This window comes from Purpureocillium takamizusanense, chromosome 8, assembly GCF_022605165.1.
Source record: "Purpureocillium takamizusanense chromosome 8, complete sequence".
Lineage (NCBI taxonomy): Eukaryota > Fungi > Ascomycota > Sordariomycetes > Hypocreales > Ophiocordycipitaceae > Purpureocillium > Purpureocillium takamizusanense.
This window is the reverse complement of record NC_063075.1, coordinates 2,090,627-2,114,652: the sequence shown is the minus strand read 5'-3', so window position 1 is coordinate 2,114,652 and position 24,026 is coordinate 2,090,627. Positions and strand designations below refer to the sequence as shown.

Genomic DNA, 24,026 nt, shown 5'->3' with positions numbered 1-24,026 from the left:
AGGAACGTCGAGGTCTGGTGTGCAGGACGCAATGCAATTGGGACAAATGATGTCAAATCCGACGGCGCGGTAGATTGACATTGATGGCAATATGGAGTTTATTTTTTTATATTTTTTTCCTATGTCGGTGGCAGCAAATACGGCCGTCAGCAACCTTCAACAGGCTTGTGACGACGCAGAATTGTGACAGATGCAATTGAAGATGTTCCTGCGCAGGCCGCGTCTCGCCGACCAGTGCATGTACACTAATAAGTCAGATAGTCTCGTGCGTGTCCGTTACATGACGAATGCTGACATCGGCAGTTGGCCAGTGGTATCAGGCCTGTACGTATTAAGTTAGTTACAGGTAGGTAGTACTAGGTAGGTAGTATGGATTCGTGCTGGTGCTGACGTCCATCTCCGCGCGTATCTTCATCCATACGTCCAGTACGTACGTACCTCCACGACACAGCCGCAATGATATCGAGTCCGTACTAACTTCGTCTCGTGCACCTACGCTCTCCATGGTATATTCATTCCTTGCCTCGCAAATTTGGTCGGTCACCTGGCCACAGCTGCCAAATACGTAACTACCTCTACAACCCACGTCTATGCCCCCGGCCTCGTGCTCCTGTCACGCTCGACTCTGCGCAAGCCGGTTCCAAAAGAACAGAAACAAAGAAGAAAAAAAGGGTCGCCATGCGTGGGCTCCAGGCATCTGCTGGTCGCAAGGGGTCGCGCAAGGTTCGCACCGGATGCGTGACGTGCAAGTCGGTTTCAATGCAACATGAGTCTTCAACCCCAGGCTGGATAGCAACTCACCTTTTCTTACAGGATTCGCAAAGTCAAGTGCGACGAAGCAAAGCCAAGCTGTCAGAGGTGTACCACCACGGGTCGCAGATGCGACGGCTACGTCACGCAGGGCTCTCGTCATCAATCCACAATCCGGCATGCCATCCCCATCGTCCGACCCGAGTCCTCCAGCAGTCGCCGCGCCTTCGACTTCTATCACAGCCACGCCGCCCATGTACTTCGGGGGATCAGTGAGGGCGACTTCTGGGATGGTGTGGTCTTACAATTGAGCCTCAGAGAACCGAGCGTGCGGCATGCGGTCCTCGCCGTGAGCGGCTTCCTGGAGTGCGCCACGTCCACCGAGCCAGCCTCGAGCCTTTCTGCGCAAAGAAACTTCGCATATGGCGAGTATAGCAAAGCTATACATGCGCTCCGGAAATGGGACGCACGCGGTCGCGCGCCCGATATACCTCTTCTCGTCTGTGTGTTGTTCATCTGCATCGAGTTTCTGCTAGACCGCGACCACGAGGTCCAACTACACGTATGTCAAGGACGCAACATCCTACATAGCGTCCCCAAGTCTATCTCATCAGACTTCTTGCTAATAAAGAACGACCTGGTTCCCATCTACACGCGCCTCAGCCTGACGGGCTTTCTTTTCGGCAGTCGGCCAGCTCCCATCCCCGACCACCTCAGAGGTACAGACGATGTCCAAGCCGGCTTTACATCCTTGGAACAAGCCAGATACTCCCTGTGTCAGATCTTGGACCACGGGCTGCGTTTCACTATACGCGGTCGACCCGCCGCCTATTCGCCATCGCCGAACGTGGAGGAGCTGAACCTCCTTGCAGCTGAGCAACAGAGTCTATTGACTCGTTTGTCGGACTGGCGAGTTGCTTTTGTGGTCCTCGCAGCATCGCCAAAACGAGCCCCTTCCATTGACAAGGACTTGCTCCAAATTTACCTCAATACGGCTGTCGTTTGGATCTCTACGGCACTGCAGCCCTTTGAGACTGCATACGATGCTCACACACCCGCATTTGCGTCCATCATCGCCGATGCGTCGGCTGTATTGAACAGTTTTGACGCACGTTCAAAGTTCCCACTCTTCACGTTCGAGACGGAGCTCATCGCACCGCTGTACTGGACAGCCATCAAGTGTCGGCACCCGCACCTTCGACGAGCGGCCGTTGGCTTGCTCATGCGTGATGAGCTGCGAAATCGTCGAGAGAACATGTGGTCAGGAAAAGAGGCAATCGTTGTTGCGAGGAGGGTGATTGAGCTGGAAGAGGCCCCGGGTGACGCAGTCTGTTCTAGCACAACACCAGACTTGGTGGGCGGTGGTCTCGACCTCGACCCCAGCACACATCCTTCGACACACGAGACTGTCCATCTCCGCCGACCTGCTAGCAACATGGTGATTCCCCTATCTCACCCCCCCACTGTGGCCAAGGTGTTCCCGCCGATGGCTGGGCTGACGGAGGAGCATTGTAACGATATGGAGGCAACTTCGCCGGCTGCTTCTATGCCACGAATGCCCGAAAGGGTACAGGACGTCGGAGTTCAAACCACCCTACCGCCATCGAAAGGCCTCGACGTGCATCCACCGTATGGGATGGTCGAGAGCCGACGCATCAAAAACATTCTGATCGAGCCTCGACAGCCGGGCGGCGTCTGGGTGAGCACGTTTCGGGACTTGGAGGACGGCAAGGGGCATTGGCACATTGATCGGGAATTCCTGGCTATGTGATATCATCATGTGATAACAAGAACACCAAGCATGATGGCGGAAGCTCTCGAGGCATGCTACGGCCGTGAATGTCAGGGTATCAATTCGTAACATCGTACTGTACATGCCGGGTTGAGGCCAGATGGAGATATTCAGCTACGAGCAACCTCGGCTTTTCTCGATGCACCCCCCGCCGCTACCTTGCGTCTTTTGTTCATCTCGTCTTGTTCAGCAAGAACCTTGGCCGTCAGCGATGCCGCCATTGGGTTGTTGATGCCGCTAATCCTGGTATCAAGCTCCTTGCTCGCCTTCGCCTCGCCAGATGTGCCAAGCTGGTCTTTCGCAACACCATTTCCATTCATCTCTTCGCCCTTGCGCTTCTTCTTCTTCTTTTCCGACTTGTCCTTCTTTAAAGAGTGTGTCAGACCTTTCGCCCTCAAATCCTCTATCCTCTTCTCGAGTCGCTTGTTCTCTTTCTCCATTACGGGCAGGATCGATATGACGTTTTCGCGCTCGAAGGCTTCTGAACATTCCGGGCAAGTGTTCTCCTGGATCTCGTTGATGGCAACTGCCGCGAAAACGTGGCCACAAGGAACCAGATAGACCGCTTTTGTTGACGGGCCCATCTCCTTCATCGAGATAGGGCACGCCCATTTGTCGCCGCTTTTCGAGAACTTCAGCTTTTGTACATCCCGTAAAGAGGTGATGCCGAGAGATGCTGGAGTGACCTCTGCCGGTTCATCGGTGGGCATGAGGCCGTTAAGGATCGCCTCATAGTTGTAAAGGCGGCCGCGCCAGTCCGACACAACTGATTCCAAATCAAGACTATCTCCGTTAAGTGCGCAATGTGTCCACGCATGCGAGAGAGACTCGAGCGCTGTCGCCTTCAGCTCGGAGACGGTCGGCGCGCGAGACGCATTCTTGACGAGTTCGCGTCTGGTGGGGATGGAGCCCCCATCATTACCCATGTTGCCTGTTATGCCGATGAGCAACGAGTGGTGAGGAGGCCCGGGTCTTTGATCGGTAGTCGTCCAGTGAAGCGAGACTGCTTGGACAGGAGTCGCCAAGACTTTGTGATGGATTATTGATGGACGGCGAGTTTATATTAAGTACGTAGTTCGTTCGCCCAGAGCCACCGACGAAGGGTCGTAAAGTGTTTATCGATAAGCCCGGCTGACGGGTGCACGGACCAGATTCACAGTGCCAATCGCTCTGTCCAGACGCACTACTGCCAAACTCTAGGCGTGCAGCAGTGTGGCGCACAGTGACGCACACGGCGCCCATGTGATACCCACTCACTGAAGCTAGGTAGGTGACTTGGGCCGCGCCTGACCTCGCAGCTATCGAGGCTGGCTGGCATGCTGCCACTCTCGGCACTCAAGCAACTTCCACAGCTTCCCACCTCCTTCATCGACGCCGCCAGCTGGTTCCCAGCTGCAACTTCGCACACACTGAGGCACAGACCTGTGTGTCATGTTTGTGCGATTTGTTCTCGCACCTGGCGACTTGTGCGAGCGCGCCATTTAGTCCCTCTCTTTTCTTTCTTTCCGCAAGCACGAGGGGCGACAAACAATACCCGGTTTCTGCTGGGCTGCACCCGACGACCGCGGGCGGCACATCTCACCCACGCACGGCTCGACGACTCGACATCACAAGGCATTTCTGCTCTACTCGACGCATACTTTCATGCTGCCCTGGGCATAAGCTCGAGGTCGGAAGCTGGGGAGGATGGCGCAGCAACAGCAAGTCGCTCTTGAGCGACTGGAACACATCACGCGAGGATTGCGGTCTCGGTGGGTATTTTCGTGCTCTTCAATACACCGAGATTTCTGACGTCCCAAGCGCCGGAGACGAGACGCGGAAACGCGCAGCGATACAGTTGAGAGACATGGTGGTCGTTTGCCACAGAGGTAGGCAACCTGCTCCCTCTGGGCGCATCTGCAGAGCTAATAATACCCTTAGACTTGAATCAGGAACAGTTCATCGGATTCTACAATGCAGTAAACAACAAGATCACTCAACTCATCACACATGGGAGCGACTCGGCGGAGCGCCTGGGTGGCATTTATGCCCTCGACGCGCTCGTGGAATTCGAGGGCGTCGATGTGGCAATGAAATACACACGGTTTACACAAAACCTCAAAACCATCCTTCGCGGAAAGGACATAAATCCCATGCAACCGGCTGCCGTTGCCCTTGGGAAGTTGTGCCGGCCTGGTGGATCTCTGATATCCGAGCTCGTCGAATCTGAGGTGAACACGGCCCTCGAATGGCTGCAGAACGACCGAGTGGAGGAGCGGAGATATAGTGCCGTTTTGGTATTGCGCGAACTCGCCAGAAACGCGCCAACATTGATGTATCAGTACATCCCGACCATTTTCGACTGGATCTGGATCGGTCTACGAGACACTCGCAAGCTCATTCGGACGACGTCGGCTGAAACCGTCAGCGCCTGTTTCCGCATAATTCGCGAGCGGGATCAAGAAATGCGACAATTATGGATGGGCAAAATATTCGGCGAGGCGCGCGCGGGCCTGAAAGTTAACACCGTCGAGTCCATTCACGCTTCGCTGCTTGTTTTGAAGGAGCTGCTCGAGCAAGGAGGCATGTACATGCAAGAGCATTACCAAGAAGCCTGCGACATTGTTTTCAAGCACAAGGACCACAGAGACCCGAGCATCAGGAACACCGTCGTCCTGCTCATACCCGACCTGGCGAGCTATTCACCCGCCGACTTTGCGCACACATGGCTGCACAAGTTCATGGTTTATTTGTCTGGCATGTTGAAGAAGGACAAGGAGCGCAACGATGCGTTCCTCGCCATTGGCAACATCGCCAACTCTGTTAAGAGCGCCATTGCCCCGTACCTGGATGGTGTTCTCATTTATGTGAGGGAAGGCCTCAGTGTCCAATCTCGAAAGCGAGGCTCGGTAGATCCTGTCTTCGACTGCATCAGCCGCCTCGCAGTTGCTGTGGGCCAAACTCTGAGCAAATACATGGAGGCCCTTTTGGACCCCATCTTTGCCTGCGACCTGACGCCGAAACTGACCCAAGCGTTGGTGGATATGGCATTCTACATACCTCCGGTGAAGCCGACAATTCAGGAGCGACTGCTCGACATGCTCAGCGTCGTCCTTTGCGGCGAGCCATTTAAGCCACTTGGGGCACCACAGCCGAATACGCTCACATCGGTGCCAACGATTGCCAAGGACGCCAAGGATCCCCAGGCCTACGAGAATCGGCGCTCAGAGGTCAAACTCGCCTTGAACACGCTCGGAAGCTTCGACTTTTCTGGACACATCCTCAACGAATTCGTACGAGATGTCGCGATTAAGTACGTCGAGGACGAGGACCCGGAGATCAGAGAAGCAGCGGCCCTCACATGCTGTCAGCTTTACGTCAGGGATCCTATCGTGAACCAGACGAGCTACCATGCCCTGCAGGTCGTGGGCGATGTCATTGAGAAGCTGCTCACCGTTGGAGTCTCGGACCCTGAACCTTCCATACGACGGACGGTTTTGGCAGCCCTGGACGAGCGATTTGACCGGCATCTAGCTAAGGCAGAGAACATTCGCATCTTGTTTTTTGCCCTCAACGACGAGATCTTCGCCATTCGTGAGGTAGCGATCTCGATCATAGGCCGTCTTGCCCGGTACAACCCAGCATATGTCATTCCGTCACTGCGAAAGACGCTCATCCAGATGCTTACGGAGCTGGAGTTCTCCGACGTCGCTCGCAACAAGGAGGAAAGCGCAAAGCTATTGACGCTCCTGGTACAAAATGCCCAGAACCTCATCAAGCCATACGTGGAGCCGATGATCTCGGTCCTGCTGCCAAAGGCCAGCGATCCGCTACCCTCGGTTGCCGCAACGATTCTGAAGGCGATCGGAGAGCTCGCCACCGTTGGTGGCGAGGACATGCTTCCTTACAAGGACCGGCTTATGCCGCTCATATTGGATGCTTTGCAGGATCAGAGCTCGAACATGAAACGTGAGGCCGCGCTCAATGCCCTGGGACAGCTGGCAAGCAATTCAGGATACGTGATCAAGCCATATCTCGAATACCCGCAACTCCTTGAAATTCTCCAAGGCATAATCCGCACTGAAGGGCAACGAGGGCCCCTTAGGCAAGAAACCATCAAGCTGATGGGTATTCTGGGCGCGCTTGACCCGTACAAACATCAGGTAAGAAACAAGCCGATTCTCGTCAACTTCCTAAACAAACTTTTTGGCGCTCAACGGGGGACTTGTGAAAGCAACAAGCCACTGACTGTCAAATGCAGCAAGTCGAAGAGCAAACGCCAGAATTGCAGAGGCGGGTCGAGTCCAACCAAATGACCGACATCTCTCTCATGATGACTGGGTTGACGCCCTCTAACAAAGAGTATTTCCCAACGGTCGTCATCAACGCTCTTCTGCAGATTCTCAAGGATCATTCCTTGGCACAGCATCACGCTGCAGTGATAGAAGCCATTATGAATATCTTCAGAACGCTCGGCCTGGAATGTGTATCCTTCCTGGACCGCATTGTTCCAGCATTCCTGCTCGTCATCCGGTCCTCGGCATCTACGCGTCTCGAGTCTTATTTCAACCAGCTAGCGACGCTTGTCAGCATCGTGCGTCAGCATATCAGGAACTATCTCCCAGAGATCATTGAAATTCTCCAAGAGTACTGGCACAAGTCTACGTCTCTACAGACCACGATTCTGTCTCTGGTGGAGGCCATTTCACGCTCTCTGGAGGGTGAATTCAAGATCTACCTGGCTGGGATACTGCCGCTCATGCTTGGCGTGCTGCACAAGGACTCGTCAGCGAAGAGAACCCCTTCCGAGCGCGTGCTCCATGCTTTTCTCGTCTTCGGCGCCAGCGCAGAAGAGTACATGCATCTTATTATACCCGTCATTGTGCGCACTTTCGAGAAGCAAGGCCAGCCGACGTTCATTCGAAAACATGCCATTGACGCCATTGGCAAGATTTCACGTCAAGTCAATTTGAATGACTATGCCGCCAAAATCATCCATCCACTCACACGAGTTCTGGATATCGGCGAGCCCGCACTCCGGGTTGCCGCTCTGGACACACTTTGCGCTCTGATACAACAGCTCGGCAAAGACTACCTGCACTTCATGGGTACTGTCAACAAAGTCATCACCCAGCATCAGATTCAGCATTCCAACTACGAACTGCTGGTCAGCAAGCTGCAGAAGGGAGAGGTGCTTCCACAGGACCTGAGCTCGGAGTCTCGGTTCGCGGATCTTTTAGATGACACGCCATTGGCCGATCTGGGGACGAAGAAGCTCGAGATGAATGCCATCCACCTAAAAGCTGCATGGGACACGCGCGGCAAGTCGACAAAAGAAGACTGGCAAGAATGGCTGCGAAGATTCAGCACCACCCTGTTGACAGAGTCGCCGAATCATGCACTCCGTGCGTGTGCAAGCTTGGCTAGCGTCTACCTCCCTCTGGCTAGGGAGCTGTTCAACTCTGCATTTGTGTCATGCTGGAGCGAGCTATACGAGCAGTTCCAGGAAGAACTCATCCAGAACATTGAGAGTGCCATCAAATCAGAGAATGTCCCGCCTGATCTGCTCGGCTTGCTTCTCAATCTTGCCGAGTTTATGGAGCATGATGATAAGGCCTTGCCCATTGATATTCGGGTTCTTGGCCGCGAGGCGGCTCGTTGCCATGCCTATGCAAAGGCGTTGCACTATAAGGAGCTCGAGTTTCTACAAGACCAGAGTAGTGGCGCAGTCGAAGCCCTCATTGTCATCAACAACCAGCTGCAGCAGTCTGATGCTGCCATTGGTATCTTGCGCAAAGCGCAGCTATACAAGGAGGGCATCCAACTCCGGGAAACCTGGTTTGAGAAGCTCGAAAGATGGGAGGAAGCGCTGTCATTTTACAACACGCGTGAACGAGAGGTCCCTGAGGATCAACCTGTGCCCATCGATATCGTCATGGGTAAGATGCGCTGTCTACACGCATTGGGTGAATGGGATGCACTCGCGAATCTCACGAGCAGTACCTGGTCCAATTCGGCTCCGGAAGTTCAGCGCATGATTGCACCCCTAGCAACGGCCGCTGCATGGGGTCAAGGCAAATGGGACTCGATGGATAACTACCTGTCATCGCTCAAGCGGAATTCCCCTGACCGCTCGTTCTTCGGAGCTATCCTTGCGCTTCACAGAAATCAGTTCCGTGAGGCAGTAGCTTGTATCGAGCAAGCTCGTGAGGGCCTGGACACAGAGCTCAGTGCTCTCGTTAGCGAATCGTACAATCGCGCCTACCAAGTCGTGGTCCGCGTTCAGATGTTGGCCGAACTCGAAGAACTCATTGTTTACAAGCAGTGCGATGAGAAGAAGCAGGCTACCATGCGCAGGACATGGGAAACGCGGCTTCAAGGCTGCCAGCGCAACGTGGAGGTCTGGCACCGCATGCTTCGACTGAGAGCGTTGGTTATTTCCCCTGCAGAAAACATGCGAATGTGGATCAAGTTCGCCAACTTGTGTCGCAAGTCAGGCCGCATGGGTCTTGCAGAAAAGTCTCTCAAGCAACTCATCGGCTCTGAGGCTCCATTGGAGAGCATGATCCCATACTGGAGCGAGAGTAAGAATGAGCGGTCCAATTCGGCGCCGGCTCGAAGCCCTCCAGCACAAGTCATTTATGCCATGCTCAAGTACGAGTGGGAATTGGGTCAGCAGCCCATCGGCCGGCGAGACGGCATCGCAGAGCGGACGCTGTATTGTTTGCAGCGGTTCACCAACGATACAGCCCACCGCCTAGATGTGGCCAAAGCGCATCTTACTGCTCAGGCAGGCAGCGACATCAATATTCCCACGGAGTATGGTTTCCCCAACCAAATGGATCAGTCTGTCATGAGCCCACAGACCCAGCGCGCATTGTACGACCAAACCGTACTTCTAGCCAAATGCTACCTCCGGCAGGGCGAGTGGCAAATCGCCCTGGACAAGGATAACTGGCAGTACACCAAGGTCCAAGAGATCTTGACATCGTACTCTCAAGCGACGAAATACAACCCGCGCTGGTATAAAGCCTGGCACGCATGGGCCTTGGCCAACTTTGAAATCGTTCAGACATTGTCGGCAAGGAACGACGGCCAGCTCTCGCGCGCAGACCAGGCGATGATCATCGAGCACGTTGTCCCGTCTATCCAAGGCTTCTTCAAGTCAATAGCATTGTCCGCCGGAAGCTCTCTCCAAGACACTCTTCGGCTTCTGACGCTATGGTTCACTCATGGTGGGAGCTCGGAGGTTAACTCTGCGGTCATGGAAGGCGTGGCCAATGTCAGCATCGACACTTGGCTGGAGGTCATTCCACAGCTCATTGCCCGCATCAACCAGCCACATAAGCGGGTTCAGCAGTCTGTGCAAAACTTGCTGGCTGATGTGGGTAGGACACATCCTCAAGCGCTGGTTTACCCCCTCACCGTGGCCATGAAATCTTGGCAAAACACGCGGCGGTCGAGGTCGGCGGCACAGATCATGGACAGCATGCGCCAGCACAGCGCAAATTTAGTCGCACAAGCTGATACTGTGAGCCACGAGCTAATCCGCGTAGCCGTGCTCTGGCATGAGCTCTGGCATGAGGGCTTGGAGGAGGCGTCGCGCCTCTACTTCGGCGACCACAACATCGAAGGCATGTTTGCAACGCTAGAGCCGCTCCATGATCTATTGGAACGTGGTCCAGAGACACTGCGAGAAATATCCTTTGCTCAAGCTTTTGGTCGAGATCTCAAAGAAGCGCAAGAATGGTGCCACCAGTACGAATCGACCAAGGACGTGAACGACCTGAACCAGGCTTGGGATCTTTATTACCAAGTCTTCCGACGCATCTCTCGCCAGTTGCCTCAGGTGACGACCCTTGAGCTGACGTACTGCTCGCCGAAGCTGCTTGCTGCCAAGAACCTCGACCTCGCGGTGCCCGGTACCTACAAGAGCGGACAGCCTGTCGTCAGGATCATGTCGTTCGACTCAACCTTCAGCGTCATCAACTCCAAACAAAGACCACGAAAGCTCAATGCCAACGGAAGCGACGGCGTGTCGTACTCATTCTTGCTAAAGGGCCACGAGGACATCCGTCAGGATGAGAGAGTGATGCAGCTCTTCGGCCTGTGCAACACGCTGCTCGCAAATGACTCTGAATGCTACAAGCGCCATCTCAATATTCAACGCTATCCGGCAATACCGCTATCACAGAACTCTGGCCTTTTCGGCTGGGTGCCCAATAGCGACACCCTGCACGTGTTGATCCGGGAGTATCGCGAGAGCCGCAAGATCCTGCTCAACATTGAGCATCGCATCATGCTGCAGATGGCGCCTGACTACGATAACTTGACACTCATGCAAAAGGTCGAGGTGTTCGGATATGCCCTCGATAATACTACTGGGCAGGATCTGTACCGGGTCCTGTGGCTCAAGTCAAAGTCGTCAGAGGCATGGCTCGAACGCCGAACCAACTACACTCGATCTTTGGGCGTGATGTCGATGGTGGGATATATCCTTGGCCTGGGTGACAGACACCCGTCCAACCTGATGCTTGACCGGATCACCGGCAAAATCATCCACATCGACTTTGGTGACTGCTTCGAGGTGGCCATGAAGCGCGAGAAGTATCCCGAGCGCGTGCCGTTCCGCCTCACTCGCATGTTGACCTACGCCATGGAAGTCAGCAACATCGAGGGCAGTTTCAGAATCACGTGTGAACATGTGATGAGGGTGCTTCGAGAAAACAAGGAGAGCGTGATGGCGGTCTTGGAAGCGGTAAGTTCATCAGGTATTCTCGTTGTTCGCCGTGCACTGTTGCTGACAGAAGTCTAGTTCATTCACGATCCTCTTCTCACGTGGCGTCTGACCAGCGCTGCCTCACCGACCGGTCCCAACTTCCAGAGTGAGCGTGAAGTGGCCCTTGCCGGTCCAGCTGCAGCGCGTGCCCGACGACACTCCATCTTGGACTCAGACGTGGCGCCGTCGGAGATGCTCGCTAATGGCGAGCCTTCTGGTCCGCCTGTGGCTCGCACGAGGGCGCGTACCAACAGCTCTGCGGCTCACGAAGGCAACATGGTCAATGGAGCGCAGGAAACCGAGAGCCAGAACGCCAGAGCCGTGGAAGTTCTCGACCGCGTGCAGCAGAAGTTAACTGGTCGCGACTTCAAGAGCGGCGAAGAGCTCGACGTCGATAAACAGGTGAACAAGCTGATTGTTGAAGCCACCAAGCTCGAGAACCTTTGCCAGCATTACATTGGCTGGTGCAGCTTCTGGTAAGCACTCAAGAGTATCACCACTCCAGGTCGATGCCATCCTTCTGTTTCGGGGTGGGAGTTGTCACGCGTGGATCACGGCCTTTCTGGTTATTTTGATATCCAGCGAACGATGAGCGGCGTTGAGGAGTAGCTTGAGGGGTTTGCTACGTGCTTTGGGTGCGTCCGGGATGGCTGGGGCTGCAACGTCATGGCTAGACAGCGTGCCTATATGTTTATAATTATGATATCATTCACCCAACTGCGAACTCCCCTGTGCTGTTCAGGTGCACATGTCATCGTTGAAAGTTGAGCTAGGCTAGCACTATGCGTGCAAGGCGCGAAACGTTGCAAGCCGTAGCCTATCATCGCACCCTACCGACTCAGGAGTGGCGCATCCTCCTCTTCGTCCTGCTCTGTGTTTCCCCTGCGTTGGTTGCGCGGGCGCGCTCGCCCCGAAGACGTCCCCGAGGTGCCAGCATGGTCTCCCGTCCACTCATCGCCTGCCTCAGAGCCATCTAGCTGCAAGTAAGCTGAGCTGTGGAACCGAGAATCGGTTGCTTTGCCGAAAAGGCTATCCATGTCCTCGAGAGCACGGCCTTTTGTCTCTGGGTAAAGCATCCAGATGACCTGCGCAAAAGTCAGTTTGAGATCCATTGCCCTTGTCGGAGCAAAAAAGAAAGAAAGAAAGAAGGAAGGAAGGAAGAAGAAGAGAAAGCGTCACGAGACGCCCACAACGTGGCGTGGCTGTTGGCAAACGCGAAGCAAAGTAATGGCGGTATAAAAAGAAAGGGAGAAAGCAACGCAGAAACTTCACGTACAGGTACGCAGATGAAGTTGACGGCCATGAAGAAGAAGTAGATGCCGCTGCCGAGATGCGCCAGTCCGACGGGCCAGGCCTGCGCGACGATGATGCTGCCGATGGAACCGCCCGAGGCGGCAAAGTTGAGGCCACGGGCGCGGACCGACGTGGGGAAGATCTGGCAATCGTCGCAGGCAGACGGTCAGCAATTCGGGGCAAAACTCGGGCAATGGGAGAATTCTAGAAGAGAGGGGAAGTGTATGACGCCGTACCTCGGAACTGTATACCCATGCGGCGGGTCCGAGACCGAGGCTGTAGCCCATGGCGTAGATGAAGATGAAGGCGATGCACACCACGTCGGCGGCCTTGTTGGCATTGTTGGGGAAGGCCAGCGGCAACGCTCCGTTGATCTGATGCGCTCGGCCTAGGGTCAGCGACTTTTCTCCAAAAATGCAACGAGCTGGCTGGCTAGTCTTTCGAGAAACACGTACCAGCATCGCGACGCCCATGACCAGACTGCCGCCCACGAGGCATGCCCTCCTCCCGAACCGGTCAATCACCCACATCTCGAGGACCGTCATGCCAATCTTGACCGTCATCTCCGCGGCGCCGGCCATGAGGGCGACGCGCGTCTCCACGCCGAGCGCCTTGAGCAGCGCGGGCAGGTAGTACTTCATGGCGGTGGCGCCGCACATCTGCGCCATGAACTGCAGCAGGAAGGCGCGCCAGAGGCGGGCGAAGAGGGCGGGCTCGCGGAAGAGCGACAGCGTCAGCGCGACGAAGGGCGATGATGACGTCGTGGTGGTGGTGGTAGACGAGGCGGAGGCGAGGGCCGTGTGGCGGGACTCGACGTCGGCGCTGATGGCGTGCAGCTCGTGAGTGATGGCCTCGCGGGAGGTGGTACCATCGCGAAGCCAGAAGAGGACCTTGCGGGCGCGCTCCATGTGGCCCTTTTCGACGAGCCATCGCGGTGTATCGGGGAGAAAGGGCAATCCGACAGCGAAGACGATGGCCGGCAACAGCTGGATCAGGATAGACACCCTCCAGCCCCAGAACTCGCCCTGGGGGCCTTTCCAAAACGTCATGCCATAGCCGACCCAAAGGCCAGTGGCGAGTCCCGTGATGAATCCGACGTGGTTCATGGTGACGAACTTGCCTCGTTCCTTGGCTGGCGACACCTCACTCTGATAGAGCGGCACCGTCGTGCTCACGACTCCCACGCCCACGCCGCAAATCCACCTCCCCCACGCCATGGCGGCCACGGCCCCTCCTCCTCCGCCGCCGCCGGTGCTGCTGCCTCCGTCCCTCACACTGGCCATGACCACCGCACCGAGACACAGCACCATCGTGCCCGCCAGCGCGGCGTACCGCCTGCCGAGCCAGTCCGCCAGCGGGTGCGACAGCAGCACGTACGACAGGAACGTGCCGAGGTAGTAGATGCCCGTGATGAGCCCGCGCTGCGACGCCGACGGCGAGCCGCCCAGCGCGGCCCTCCAGCCCGGGTGCACCAGGATCGAGGACAGGATGCCGATGTTGTAGCCCCATATGGAGGCCCCGACGGCGAGGTGAAGGCAGAGTGTGTACAGCCGGCGGCTGCCCGGGGGCAGCAGGGTCATGGACAGGGTCTTCATGTTTGGCGACGGGCGAGGAGCGTGTCTGGCTGTCGCCCTTGATGATCGGGACAGAGAGAGAGAGAGAGAGAGAGGTGTCCTAAATGTTACTATTGCAAGGTGGGCATTGGATTGGACGCTGCCGTGTAACCGCTTTACATTGCTGCTCACGTCTCACATGAAGATATAACGGAGAAACTCATATGCAAACGCAAACAGAGCGAGGCGCAGTAAGAGATGCAGCAGATATTCAAAAAGATGAAATACGTTGGCGTCAGGTTCGATGGCGAAGTGAGGTTCGCTGCGGGGCATGACCGGGAGGGACGCCACTAGTTACCTAGGTAGCTAACTTGGTATGCGCAGCGCGGCACTTGCGCAGCCACAGACACCTCTGACGGGACTACCGCCGCACACACGTTTCGAGGCTCTAGACAAATACATCGTACAGTCTCGATGGAATACAAAACGATGCCCATTAACGGGCCGTCATAGCAAGTTCAACTGGCTGTCTACATCTATGCTTCCTACCATCGTACCTGCAGCACATAGTCCTACATGGCCTTTCTAGACAATGGCCCTCACAACTCATCCTTGCCAGCATGACCAGCCTTGGCTGGTGCTGGCTCACACGCCGCGGGAGTGCCGACCTCCATCTTGTAGACGCACTTCTCCGCCTCACTGACCCTCCAGACCTCCTCCTTTTCGGCGCATCCCAGCCAGACATCGGTCCGTCGCTGCGGTCCGTTCCAGCACCCTTGCCCACCCTCGTAGCGCATCACCATCCTCTCTCCCTTGCCCAGACTCTTGCCGTCGAGACGTTCCTCATCGTCGGCCATTTCCCGGTCGATACGTGCAAAGTTGCCCATGTTGGTGTTGCCATGACCCTTCTTCGAGTTCTGCGACGTCCGCTCCAGCCACGTGAGCTCATACGTGTACTCGCCTGCCTCGATGCTCACTGACTTGCCCTTGAGAGCTCGGAAGATGTCTTGGGGCCCGTAGTCCTTCTTCAGGTCATCCTGCTCGTCACCACGGCGCCGGATCTTGTCATTGAGCTCGCGGTCAGCGGCCTCGACGGCCTCGCGAGCCGCCTTGACGAGGTGTGACTCAGTCCCAGCCTTGCCAGAGTCAGCCAGCATACCGTTCTGAATGAGCCACACTCGCAGCGAGTTGACTTTGTCGTGAATCAGGTTACGGAGAAAGGAAGGCAAGTATGCTTCAAAGTTGTACACTGGAGAAAAATTGTTCAATATCAGGCGCGCAACATCTGGGTAGACAGAAAACTTACGGATGTCGGTGTCATCACCCAGCTCCTCAAACTCCTTCCAGTTCACACCAATTGTATCACTGTCCTCTTTGAGTACCTCCTCAATCTCCGAGTCGGGAAACTGATCGTTGGCCTCCATTCCCTGGCGTGCCGAGTAGTCCTCGAATGACTTGACCGCGGCCTTGACGCCTTCGTCGTTGAAGTTGGGGTTATACTCTTCTTTGAACTTGCGCAGAATCGATTCCAGCTCGTCGACCTGGGTACGCAGATTGTTACGCTGCTGCAAGACGCCGTCGAGGGTGTTGCGCAACTCGTTGACCCGGGCCTTGGCCACACCGACAAGGACGCCGAGCTTGCCTCCACCGCCTTCGCCACGGACTACCTTGCCCTTCTCTTGGAGCTCGATGGCGGCAAACTTCCTCTGCAAGTCGTCCTTTTTGGCCTCGAGCTCCTTGATCTCGTCGACGAGGTCAGCCAGGCGCACCTCCACGCGTCGGCGCAGCTCCTTGGCCTCCTTGGCCATCGTCTTTCTCTTCTTCTCCGCCTTTTCCATGTTTTTGCGCTTCTCCTCTTCCAAGTTGCGATGCTCTTTGCCGATCTCGACGCAGCGGTTCTCGCACTTTGTGCCCCCAACGCCGGCGAATTCCTCGGCGCCGTCGCAGCAGAGGTCGTAGTCGCACACGCCGTCGTTTACGTACACGAAGGGCACATAGGAGCCAATGTGGCCCTTGTTGGGGCACCAGAACCCCGGGAGCGCATTTTTCGTGCTCGTGCTGCCAGAAGGTGAGCCAGGTAGGGGCTGCTGCGGCGAGAGGGGATCGAGGTAGGCACAGGCGGCCGTGCCTGGCTCGTCGGATCCGTCAGGGCAGTCGCACGTGTTGTCGTTGACTCGGTCCCAGCTCAGCTTGATGGATGCATCCGTTATACAAGTAAACTCGGTTTTGCTAACGTAGTACGACTCAACTGCACGCGCGGGTCAGCAATTGCAGTGCCATTCGGGGCAACTGTAGATCGACAGCAGCGACGCGCATGACACAGGACGGACAAGGCGATCGAGCGAGCGAGCGGACGGACGAACGGACATACATTCTGGGCCGACACCGCGCGGCAGGCTGCCCGCAGCAGCCGCGGTGACGGAAGAGATGGCGCCCAACAGCACCAGAGACCGTGGCTGCTGCATCGTGAGACGACGACTTTTGGCGTTGATGTTGAGGTGAACACTGCAAGCTGGAGAGGGTCGGAGCTCCCCTGTTGCTGCAACAGAACACGGTGACCGATCCGCCGCACTAGCCGTTCCAGGGGCAGCTGGGTGGCATGTGGGTGGCCCAAGCCTCACCCATCCACTCAGTGGTGGTGCCGCGGGGTGTGGGATCTGCCCTGTGGCGGGCGGGCGGGCCTTGCAGTTTCAGTGGCCGCTGGGGTGTGGGGCCTTTCCAGCAGCTGCAGTGCGTGCTTCCGTGTGTTCAGGCGGCAAAAAGTCGGCCAGCTGTCTGGGCTGACAGTGTAGCCCAATGGAGGGGCAACTTGGGCAAGCGAACCGGCCGTAGTTCCCCTCCAACTTTCCGCGCAGGCAGGGAAAAAAAGTTCAACTCATCGCCTCCACCACGCTCCAGCTTCGGGACGTCAAGCAACATGGCGACGAGATCGCTGGCAGATGAGGTCGCCAGCCTCAACGCCATCGTCACCTCGGCTCTGTCGCTCTTCAGCAATCTCCAGGACGTCCTGGAACAAATCAACCCTCCCCCATCCTCCCGTCCCCCGACCTCGTCCACCTCGGCGCCCCGCGTCTCACGACAAACGTCCCCGCCAGCCGTCGACGCCGTCCCTCTCGCTAAAGACTGTGCAGAGTTGATCAAGGCGCACAGCGCAAAGATCGTGCTGCTCCTGACCCACGAGCCCTACAGTCCGAAGGCGGCGGTTTCTGTCATCACCCAATTGATGCAATCCCCGGTGGCGGTGCTGGTGACGGCTGCACAAGGTTGCGTCGCCGAAGACTACACGCTTCATTTTCGAACAGACTTCGTGGTCTACTGCCGATTAGTCTTGACGCGACTGATTGAGCTCTTCAGCTGGATCCCACTCGATGGCTGTCTCGCGCCTGCCAGCAACAGCCCGAACTTGATCGTGGGCAAGCTTTGGAGCGCCTGCGACAACATCATCGATATGGCCAAAGTAGGCGTCAAGGGCTACATTGCTGCAAAGATTGACAATTGGAGAGATACGCTCAAAGATATCCGCGTTGAGCTGAAGGGGTGGAGTATGGAGGAGCCCGACGGGGCCCAAGACAACGAAGAGGACAAGGACGAAGAGGACGACGACGGTGTTAACTCCTCCGACGAAGCCCAGGACCTCGTCGACCAGCTCATGGGCGGGCCCGATCCCATCCCTGCTGACGATCCGCACGAGATCCGCCCCCGACTGAACGTTGCCATCAAGCGGCTTGGCCTCATATATCTGTTTTACCAAGCCGTGGTGAAGCGACGCATCAAGACGGCCCCCACGCTGCCTCCCCCCTCCCGCGGCGCTGCCATCGACGTTTGCAAGCGTCTCGAGGACGCTCTCGTCGTCCTGGAGAAGCTGCCGGATCATTTTGAAGCCATCGCTCATGCCTTGTACGATCAAGACACGGAACTTGCCGACACGACCATGGACATTTGCATGACCGAGACGTCCATCGCGGTCCAGTTGCTTAAGAGCGACTGGCAAGGCGACAGAGACGACGAATTCTCCAAGTGGCTGCACAAGTTCCAAACGCAATTTCAAGAGTGCGGGCTAAGTGACGGGTCATAGGACGACTCAGAACCGTAGCTCACGTTCAATAAGAGGAGCTAAACCCCGACTTGATACCCCCCTTCGCTCCCTCCCACTGCCAAAGTCAGGTCGCCCAAACTTGACCTGGCATCGACGCCGTTTCTCTTTATCTCTTGTCGTCCCTGGCGCCCTGTCTGCTCCCTTCGCCGCATCCGTCACTCGCATTCGACCTTGCAGCCCGATCCTGCAACTGGAGGAGCTTGATCCATACCTTGTCACGTCTTCTTCCCATCCTGGGCGCCGTTCGCCGTTTTGTGTGTTCGATCACTGGCTGTCCGACGTGGCTCGAGCCTTGAACCGAGTGCTCTCTGTCGATGTCGTCCCGATGCCTCGTTATCCCGTATTCTTCTAGTACGGCAGAATCGGCGCTGGTACCGGCGTTCATGGTGCGAAATGTGGCCCTGGATGAGGCTCTGATACCCCACCCTTTATTTAGAGTGTAATAAGTGGTCGGCGGAAAGGTCGTGGCTTTTCTTTCGGCTGGCGCCACGACTACGAAGAGGGTCGTGGGGATAGAGTAAATAGACGAGGAAACAGAATACCTGAGTAACAGAGCAGAAATGGTCAAAACTCCCATAAATGACCCGGGGCGCTTTGTCTGGTCTTTATATTCGTGAACCCGACGTCATGTACAAAAGACAAAAAGCCGCCGCGTCGTGGCCCTGCGCAAGCAACCACACCACCCGACAGCCCAGGACGTTAGGATGTCAGACACACACGCATGAGCCTTGCGTCCCGATCGGGACGCATCGCGCGCGTGCACGCCCGCCATTCGGCACTTCGTAGGTGGTGCCGCGCATCCACCCCCGCTCCCCCCACCCACAACAACCTCCCCACCTAACTTCTAAAATCTACTCCGTCCTCTACCTACCCTACCATCCTACTAACCTTGCTTATTATTATTTTTCTGACTCGCTCATCAAAAGGCAAACTCTGAGGGCAAACATGCCCAGGCACCACCACTCTACCCCAATTTTATCAGCGTCACGTTGCGGTCACGCCTTCACGGATGAATGGGATGGGCCGAATGGCAGTACGCGCCGCGAGCGGCCTTGTTCGTCGTATCACTACCGCTTGCTACCTACTTTAGAGCTTTGTTACCCAAGTGGGTAGAGCACAAACAAACTTTCTATGCCCCCCATGGTCAATCCAGGCGATGGAATCAGACAACGTTGGCAAAGTGCCGAAATAGTCTTAGATATTGATGACACCACCATCGAGGTGCCTGTCTTCCTACTTTCCCACGCAAGACTCTGCCCATACCTCATGCGCCCAGAACAGAATCCATTCGTCGCTCGTTGTAATACCATCACATGCTGCTGTATACAATATACAAAGCCTCCAAAGAAGTGACGAGGCTTGCTCCCGTTGCTTGATTTATCCTCCCCCAGAAACAACCTATCGCGGTTTGCCCTCACTGAGCAATGGGCGCCGCCTGCTCCATGATGTTGGAATGCCCTAGCCGCTTGTCCTCCGTCTTAGACTCGTCTAGCGGTACTGGCGTCTCTGGTGTCAAGGTCACCTCGGGGCACAGCGCAATGCGGCGGCTGTTCTCTGCACTTTCGGCGCCGTTGCCGGCCGACGACCCCTGCGGCGTGAGTGTAACCTGCGGCGGGAGAGTAATCGTCTTTTCGAGGTCTTCGACATTGTCTGCGGCTCCACCACTGGGCTTCTCCGATTCTGATTCACGAGCTTCCACATGCTCTGATTCGGCTTCTTCCTTTTCGTCCTCCTTGACTTGAGAAAGAGGTCGGCCTGTACCGTCATGCGCGGCCTGTGGCGATTCCGCGCCCCCACTTGTGCCTGCATTTGCAGATCCATCATCGATATTGACACCGACAAGCTCCGCTAGGCTTCGAAAGTTGAACAAGGGCTCGTTGCCATCTCCGTCATCGTTCCGACCTTGACGCGAACTGCCGGTACCCTCAGGCCCCACGAAGCCAGGGCCAGAATAACTGCCCGATGGTGTATCGGCAAGAGACGACCCGAGGGAGGATGCGTTGCTCATCTGCCGTAGGTGAGACCCCCCGCGCGGGCTCGTCGTAGGTATCGGAAGCGATGGTCCCGTGGTCGCCGGGGTTGTCGGCTCTGATGTCCCTCTGTCGACGCCCTTGCCCTTGCCAACGTTATCCTCGTGCTCCGACGCCGGGGATTCGTCGCCTCTCGGAGACTGTGACGCGCCTGGGGCAGTGACTTCCATCCTCAAGTTGCTTGCGGCGCTATTTCCCCTCCTGCGACCAAGTCCGAGGGAAAGGCTACTGCCGCTAGCGCCGCTCAAGGCTCCTCCATAAGGATCTTTGCTTTGCTTCTTCTGTGCCTTTCGTTCGGCTTGTTGGCGTTTCTTGGCCTCTTTTCTGATGGCCTTCTCCTCCTTTCGCTTGCGCTCCTCTTCGCTGGCCAACGACAGTCGTACCGCCTCCATGAACATCATTTCTTCCAATTCTTCCATTCTGGTCCGCCTAGTCCCATCTCCACGACCAGCAGATGAGCCCCGCTCACCCGGCTCCAAGCCATCAGGTGCTCCAATGGCAGAAGTGCCGTTTTCGGGTCCTGGAGTGCTCGTGCCGTTGCTGCCGGTACCGGTATTTCTACGACCGAAACGTCCGCCGCGCAAGAGTGACCGCTGTTCAGTTGCGCCAACCAGGAATGCTGCTGTATGGAGGGCAGTCGCTGCTGCTGCGCGGCGCGCCTGATGTGCCCGTGCAGACGCCAGTTTGGTACACCAGTCCGGTCGCACGCGGTCCGTGGTGATGACACCAGGGGCCGTCGCCGACAAGCTATGCGTTCGCCTACGCCCATGTTGCTGAGGGGATGTAGGTGGCAGGGTTGAGTTGAGTGAACTCTGTGACGACATGGCTGTTGACCCAAAATTAGAGGGTGCCGCTGTGTACACCAACCCTCGTCGGAATGGTGGAGCCTCGTACGTGACGCCGAACTCGGGTTGCTGGCAGTAGGGACAGGCTGCTGGCTCCGAGATGAGCATTTCTGGGGGGTCGTCGGGATTGAGACCCTCGTTGGGGTCCCGGGCAGCGCCGTCGGGGTGATGCTCAGGCAAATGCGGGTCCGCGCGCTTGATCTGAACAAAGCACTCGCTGCATATAGGCTGGTCGCAGCAGCGAGTGCGGTTGAGATAGGGAGGGTAAGAGAGGAAACAGATTGGGCACTCCGAAGCGTCCTTGTATAGGTAGACTTCGATGGGCTGGCCGTTGATGAACGGATCATGAGGCAGCATCATCTCTTTCGGCGCCAGATCGGTGGATGAGGCGTTCCGGGAGCTCACGCTCAGAGCAGCTGCAAGCGCCTTCGCCCTTGGCTTTATCGATGAGCTCTTTGCTGTCCCTCCAGTAGTAGGGGATGGTAAGTTGGATCCATTGGCGGATTCACTGCGATCCGAGGCCGCAGACATCGTGCGAGGCCCCAAAGGCACTGTCAAATTGTTGAGATTCTGTGTGGATGCAGACGTAGGCGGGACGGGGCGAGGCATCAGTTCGGGGTCGGGCGGTGCATCCGCTGCGGGAATGGGGAGACCACGGGCCGCCGCAACGAGTTGATGTTCCGCCCAGCTCTCAGACCAGTCATTCAAGCCACGCCAGAAGGGGGCGATCTTCCGCTCAATCTGGGACATGGGTTAGATCTGCAGCTTTCAAAATATGCAGATAGAGGTCAAGCGACTCACCTGTAGCTGCCTCACAACTGGTTTACTGAAGTCCTCGGTGCCAGTGTAGGTACCCAAAGTGACAAGGAAGCCGCCGTCGATGTGTTCCTCGCGCATGCTACGCTCTCGCTCCTTGGCACGGGCAACGCGCTCTCGTTCTAGTCTCCGGGCCTCGCGCTCCTGTCTTGTCTCCCGACGTTCAAACGGGGCATCCTGGCGCTCTCGTTCGCGAGAGCCGGTCTGCAGGCTCAGGAGACCGCCGAGATCGCCTCGGCTCATGCGGCGGGGTCGGCCATCATTCCGGCGAGCGTCTAGGCCCTCGCCGCCTTCGCCGCGCGACTCCTTTGTGTTTGAATTGCCCATGATAAAGAACCTGAGTTGCAATATAATCGGATCGAGCGGAATCGTAGCAGTTGACGACAGAGGCAAGTGGTGGCCGCGACGGTCAAGGCCACAACCCTGAGTCTATCGGCCCAGTTGTGAGGAGAAGGGCTCGGAGCAGCAGGCCTAAAAGAAAGGCAAAGCACCAGCAAGCGGGATGGTGCACTCGGTCCTAGCAAACAAGATAGCTGGCGCGGACTAGAGCAAACGAGGCTGTCGTACAAGGGGTCGGTGTGCTCGGGAAGTCGGTGGGCGTATGCGCGTACAAGCCGAGCACGCGGGCGTCAGTCTACACGCCCCGGCGAGACGCAGCGTCCGACAGAAAGGCGTCAGATTGCGGGCACCGTCAGCAGGTTCATGTCGGTGCGGGCGGGGGCGGCTCTGGAAGAACTGCTGGGGGGAGCGTCGTCGTAGAGATGGCGAGTGAGGCCGTCGTCGGTCGGTCGATGTTGCGGGCTGATGACGGGAGAAAGAAACAAAAGCGGCCTACTCGGCAACGGAGCGATGAAACAACGAAAGGCGGCCGCCGTGGGGGAGGAGGAGGAGGAGGAGGGTGGGAGGTGGAGCAGGTCGGGTGAGCACTGGTGAGACCAAGGTATAGAGCGCGTGCTAAAGTCGATGGCCGGGCGTGGTGCACAAAAGTCTGTCGGGACGACTCCACGCGACCTGAGCTGCAGAAACCTTGTAATGCCTTTTTCGCGGGGCGCAATGAAGAGACAGGACGCGGGCGGGCTCAGGGACGAAGGAGGTCACGGCGTGGCGGAGGAGAAAGTCGTCGTCGTCTTCGCCGTCGTTGGCACCGAGGCGCTTGAGGTACTGGCGGTTGGCCGGAAGGTGGGACGGCCAAGGCGGATGGCGTCGTCGTCGTCGCCGCTGCTGGAGGTACGAGGTACAGCGCTCCCTCGTATGCACGGGGACCGCGGGCGGCGGGGCTCGGTACCGCGTCTTGGGTGCAGTCCGCTACGGCGAACCATGTATCGTCAAAGTACCTCCCGCGGGACCGACCGAATCCAGGTGGTCACAGACGGCAGTATCAGATGCAACAGGCCGCTCCAGAACCGTCAAGAGAGGTGAGTGAGGAGGCTGCTTTTCCAAACCCCCCCAACAAGTTTAGCAGTTACGAGACGCTACCTGACGCCCACCTCAGCAAGCCGCACGAATCCGGCAAGTCTGAAAGCGTGTCGAGGGCACAAAGAATCCGCTAAAAAGGCTACAACGCCAGCGGGAAAATTGCCTGTCTTCTGCCGCAGGGGCGTCCGAGTCTCGAACTCATCTTATCGGCCCTACGTCGCAGGTTTGTCTGTTCGTATGTTTGTCTGATGGCGCATCCCGGCGGTCTGTATGAAGTACGTAGCTCTTTGCGTCCGCCCAACGCAACGGATGCTGCCATATCTTGGACGATACCCCCGCCTAGTACACGTAGCCTAGGTACCGAGTACCCAAGCACTCGCTCCTGGCGAGGAGCTGTTTGCCAGCAGCACAAGTGGAGGCAATGAGGGGGCAGATGGGAGCGAAGCAGCATTGGGACAAGGGTTGGAGTCTCCACTGCGGTCATGAGCTCATCACGCCCCGCGCTGCTGAGGTCCCCCAGACAAAATCCCTGGACTGACGAGAGATCCATACTACTACTGCATGTAGATTGCCTGCTGCGTCGTGCTCGATGTGGCGTCGAGGTAGGCAATTGGGCATGCATGGACGCAGCAGACTCACCAAGGACCACTGCACGACAATGCTCTCTCTGGCTTGGC

The 24,026-nt window shown here is 56.9% G+C and overlaps 7 protein-coding genes across 8 annotated transcripts; 3 read left to right on the top strand and 4 right to left on the bottom strand.

Annotated features, from left to right (window-relative positions):
- Window positions 1-675: 675 nt before the first annotated feature.
- On the top strand, window positions 676-2,657 carry JDV02_008677 (uncharacterized protein). Its single transcript, XM_047990298.1, has 2 exons — window positions 676-749; window positions 814-2,657. Exons 1-2 carry the CDS (start codon window positions 679-681, stop codon window positions 2,519-2,521), a joined length of 1,779 nt encoding a protein of 592 aa, XP_047846305.1. The 5' UTR covers window positions 676-678; the 3' UTR covers window positions 2,522-2,657.
- On the bottom strand, window positions 2,578-3,590 carry rtf2 (Replication termination factor 2). The gene has a single exon (XM_047990297.1). It carries the CDS (start codon window positions 3,466-3,468, stop codon window positions 2,653-2,655), a length of 816 nt encoding a protein of 271 aa, XP_047846304.1. The 5' UTR covers window positions 3,469-3,590; the 3' UTR covers window positions 2,578-2,652.
- Window positions 3,591-3,862: 272 nt separating this feature from the next.
- Window positions 3,863-12,025, top strand: TOR1 (Non-specific serine/threonine protein kinase). Of its 2 annotated transcripts, XM_047990295.1 has the most exons (5): window positions 3,863-4,293; window positions 4,343-4,410; window positions 4,463-6,684; window positions 6,783-11,279; window positions 11,337-12,025. In XM_047990295.1, exons 1-5 carry the CDS (start codon window positions 4,229-4,231, stop codon window positions 11,778-11,780), a joined length of 7,296 nt encoding a protein of 2,431 aa, XP_047846302.1. In that variant the 5' UTR covers window positions 3,863-4,228; the 3' UTR covers window positions 11,781-12,025. The 2 variants fall into 2 exon arrangements, with proteins under 2 accessions (XP_047846302.1, XP_047846303.1); XM_047990296.1 differs by having other exon boundaries at window positions 3,863-4,410.
- Window positions 12,026-12,046: 21 nt separating this feature from the next.
- JDV02_008674 (uncharacterized protein) lies at window positions 12,047-14,464 on the bottom strand. The gene is made up of 4 exons (XM_047990294.1): window positions 13,049-14,464; window positions 12,830-12,967; window positions 12,577-12,735; window positions 12,047-12,385 (listed from the first exon to the last, which is right to left on the bottom strand). The coding sequence occupies exons 1-4, from the start codon at window positions 14,186-14,188 to the stop codon at window positions 12,131-12,133; spliced, it is 1,692 nt and encodes a 563-aa protein (XP_047846301.1). The 5' UTR covers window positions 14,189-14,464; the 3' UTR covers window positions 12,047-12,130.
- Window positions 14,465-14,622: 158 nt separating this feature from the next.
- JDV02_008673 (uncharacterized protein) lies at window positions 14,623-16,676 on the bottom strand. Its single transcript, XM_047990293.1, has 3 exons — window positions 16,518-16,676; window positions 15,453-16,394; window positions 14,623-15,395 (listed from the first exon to the last, which is right to left on the bottom strand). The coding sequence occupies exons 1-3, from the start codon at window positions 16,609-16,611 to the stop codon at window positions 14,746-14,748; spliced, it is 1,686 nt and encodes a 561-aa protein (XP_047846300.1). The 5' UTR covers window positions 16,612-16,676; the 3' UTR covers window positions 14,623-14,745.
- Window positions 16,677-17,004: 328 nt separating this feature from the next.
- Window positions 17,005-18,866, top strand: JDV02_008672 (uncharacterized protein). The gene has a single exon (XM_047990292.1). It carries the CDS (start codon window positions 17,064-17,066, stop codon window positions 18,219-18,221), a length of 1,158 nt encoding a protein of 385 aa, XP_047846299.1. The 5' UTR covers window positions 17,005-17,063; the 3' UTR covers window positions 18,222-18,866.
- A 433-nt stretch (window positions 18,867-19,299) lies between these two features.
- On the bottom strand, window positions 19,300-23,101 carry SIP5 (SNF1-interacting protein). Its single transcript, XM_047990291.1, has 2 exons — window positions 21,919-23,101; window positions 19,300-21,858 (listed from the first exon to the last, which is right to left on the bottom strand). Exons 1-2 carry the CDS (start codon window positions 22,258-22,260, stop codon window positions 19,657-19,659), a joined length of 2,544 nt encoding a protein of 847 aa, XP_047846298.1. The 5' UTR covers window positions 22,261-23,101; the 3' UTR covers window positions 19,300-19,656.
- Window positions 23,102-24,026: the final 925 nt, after the last annotated feature.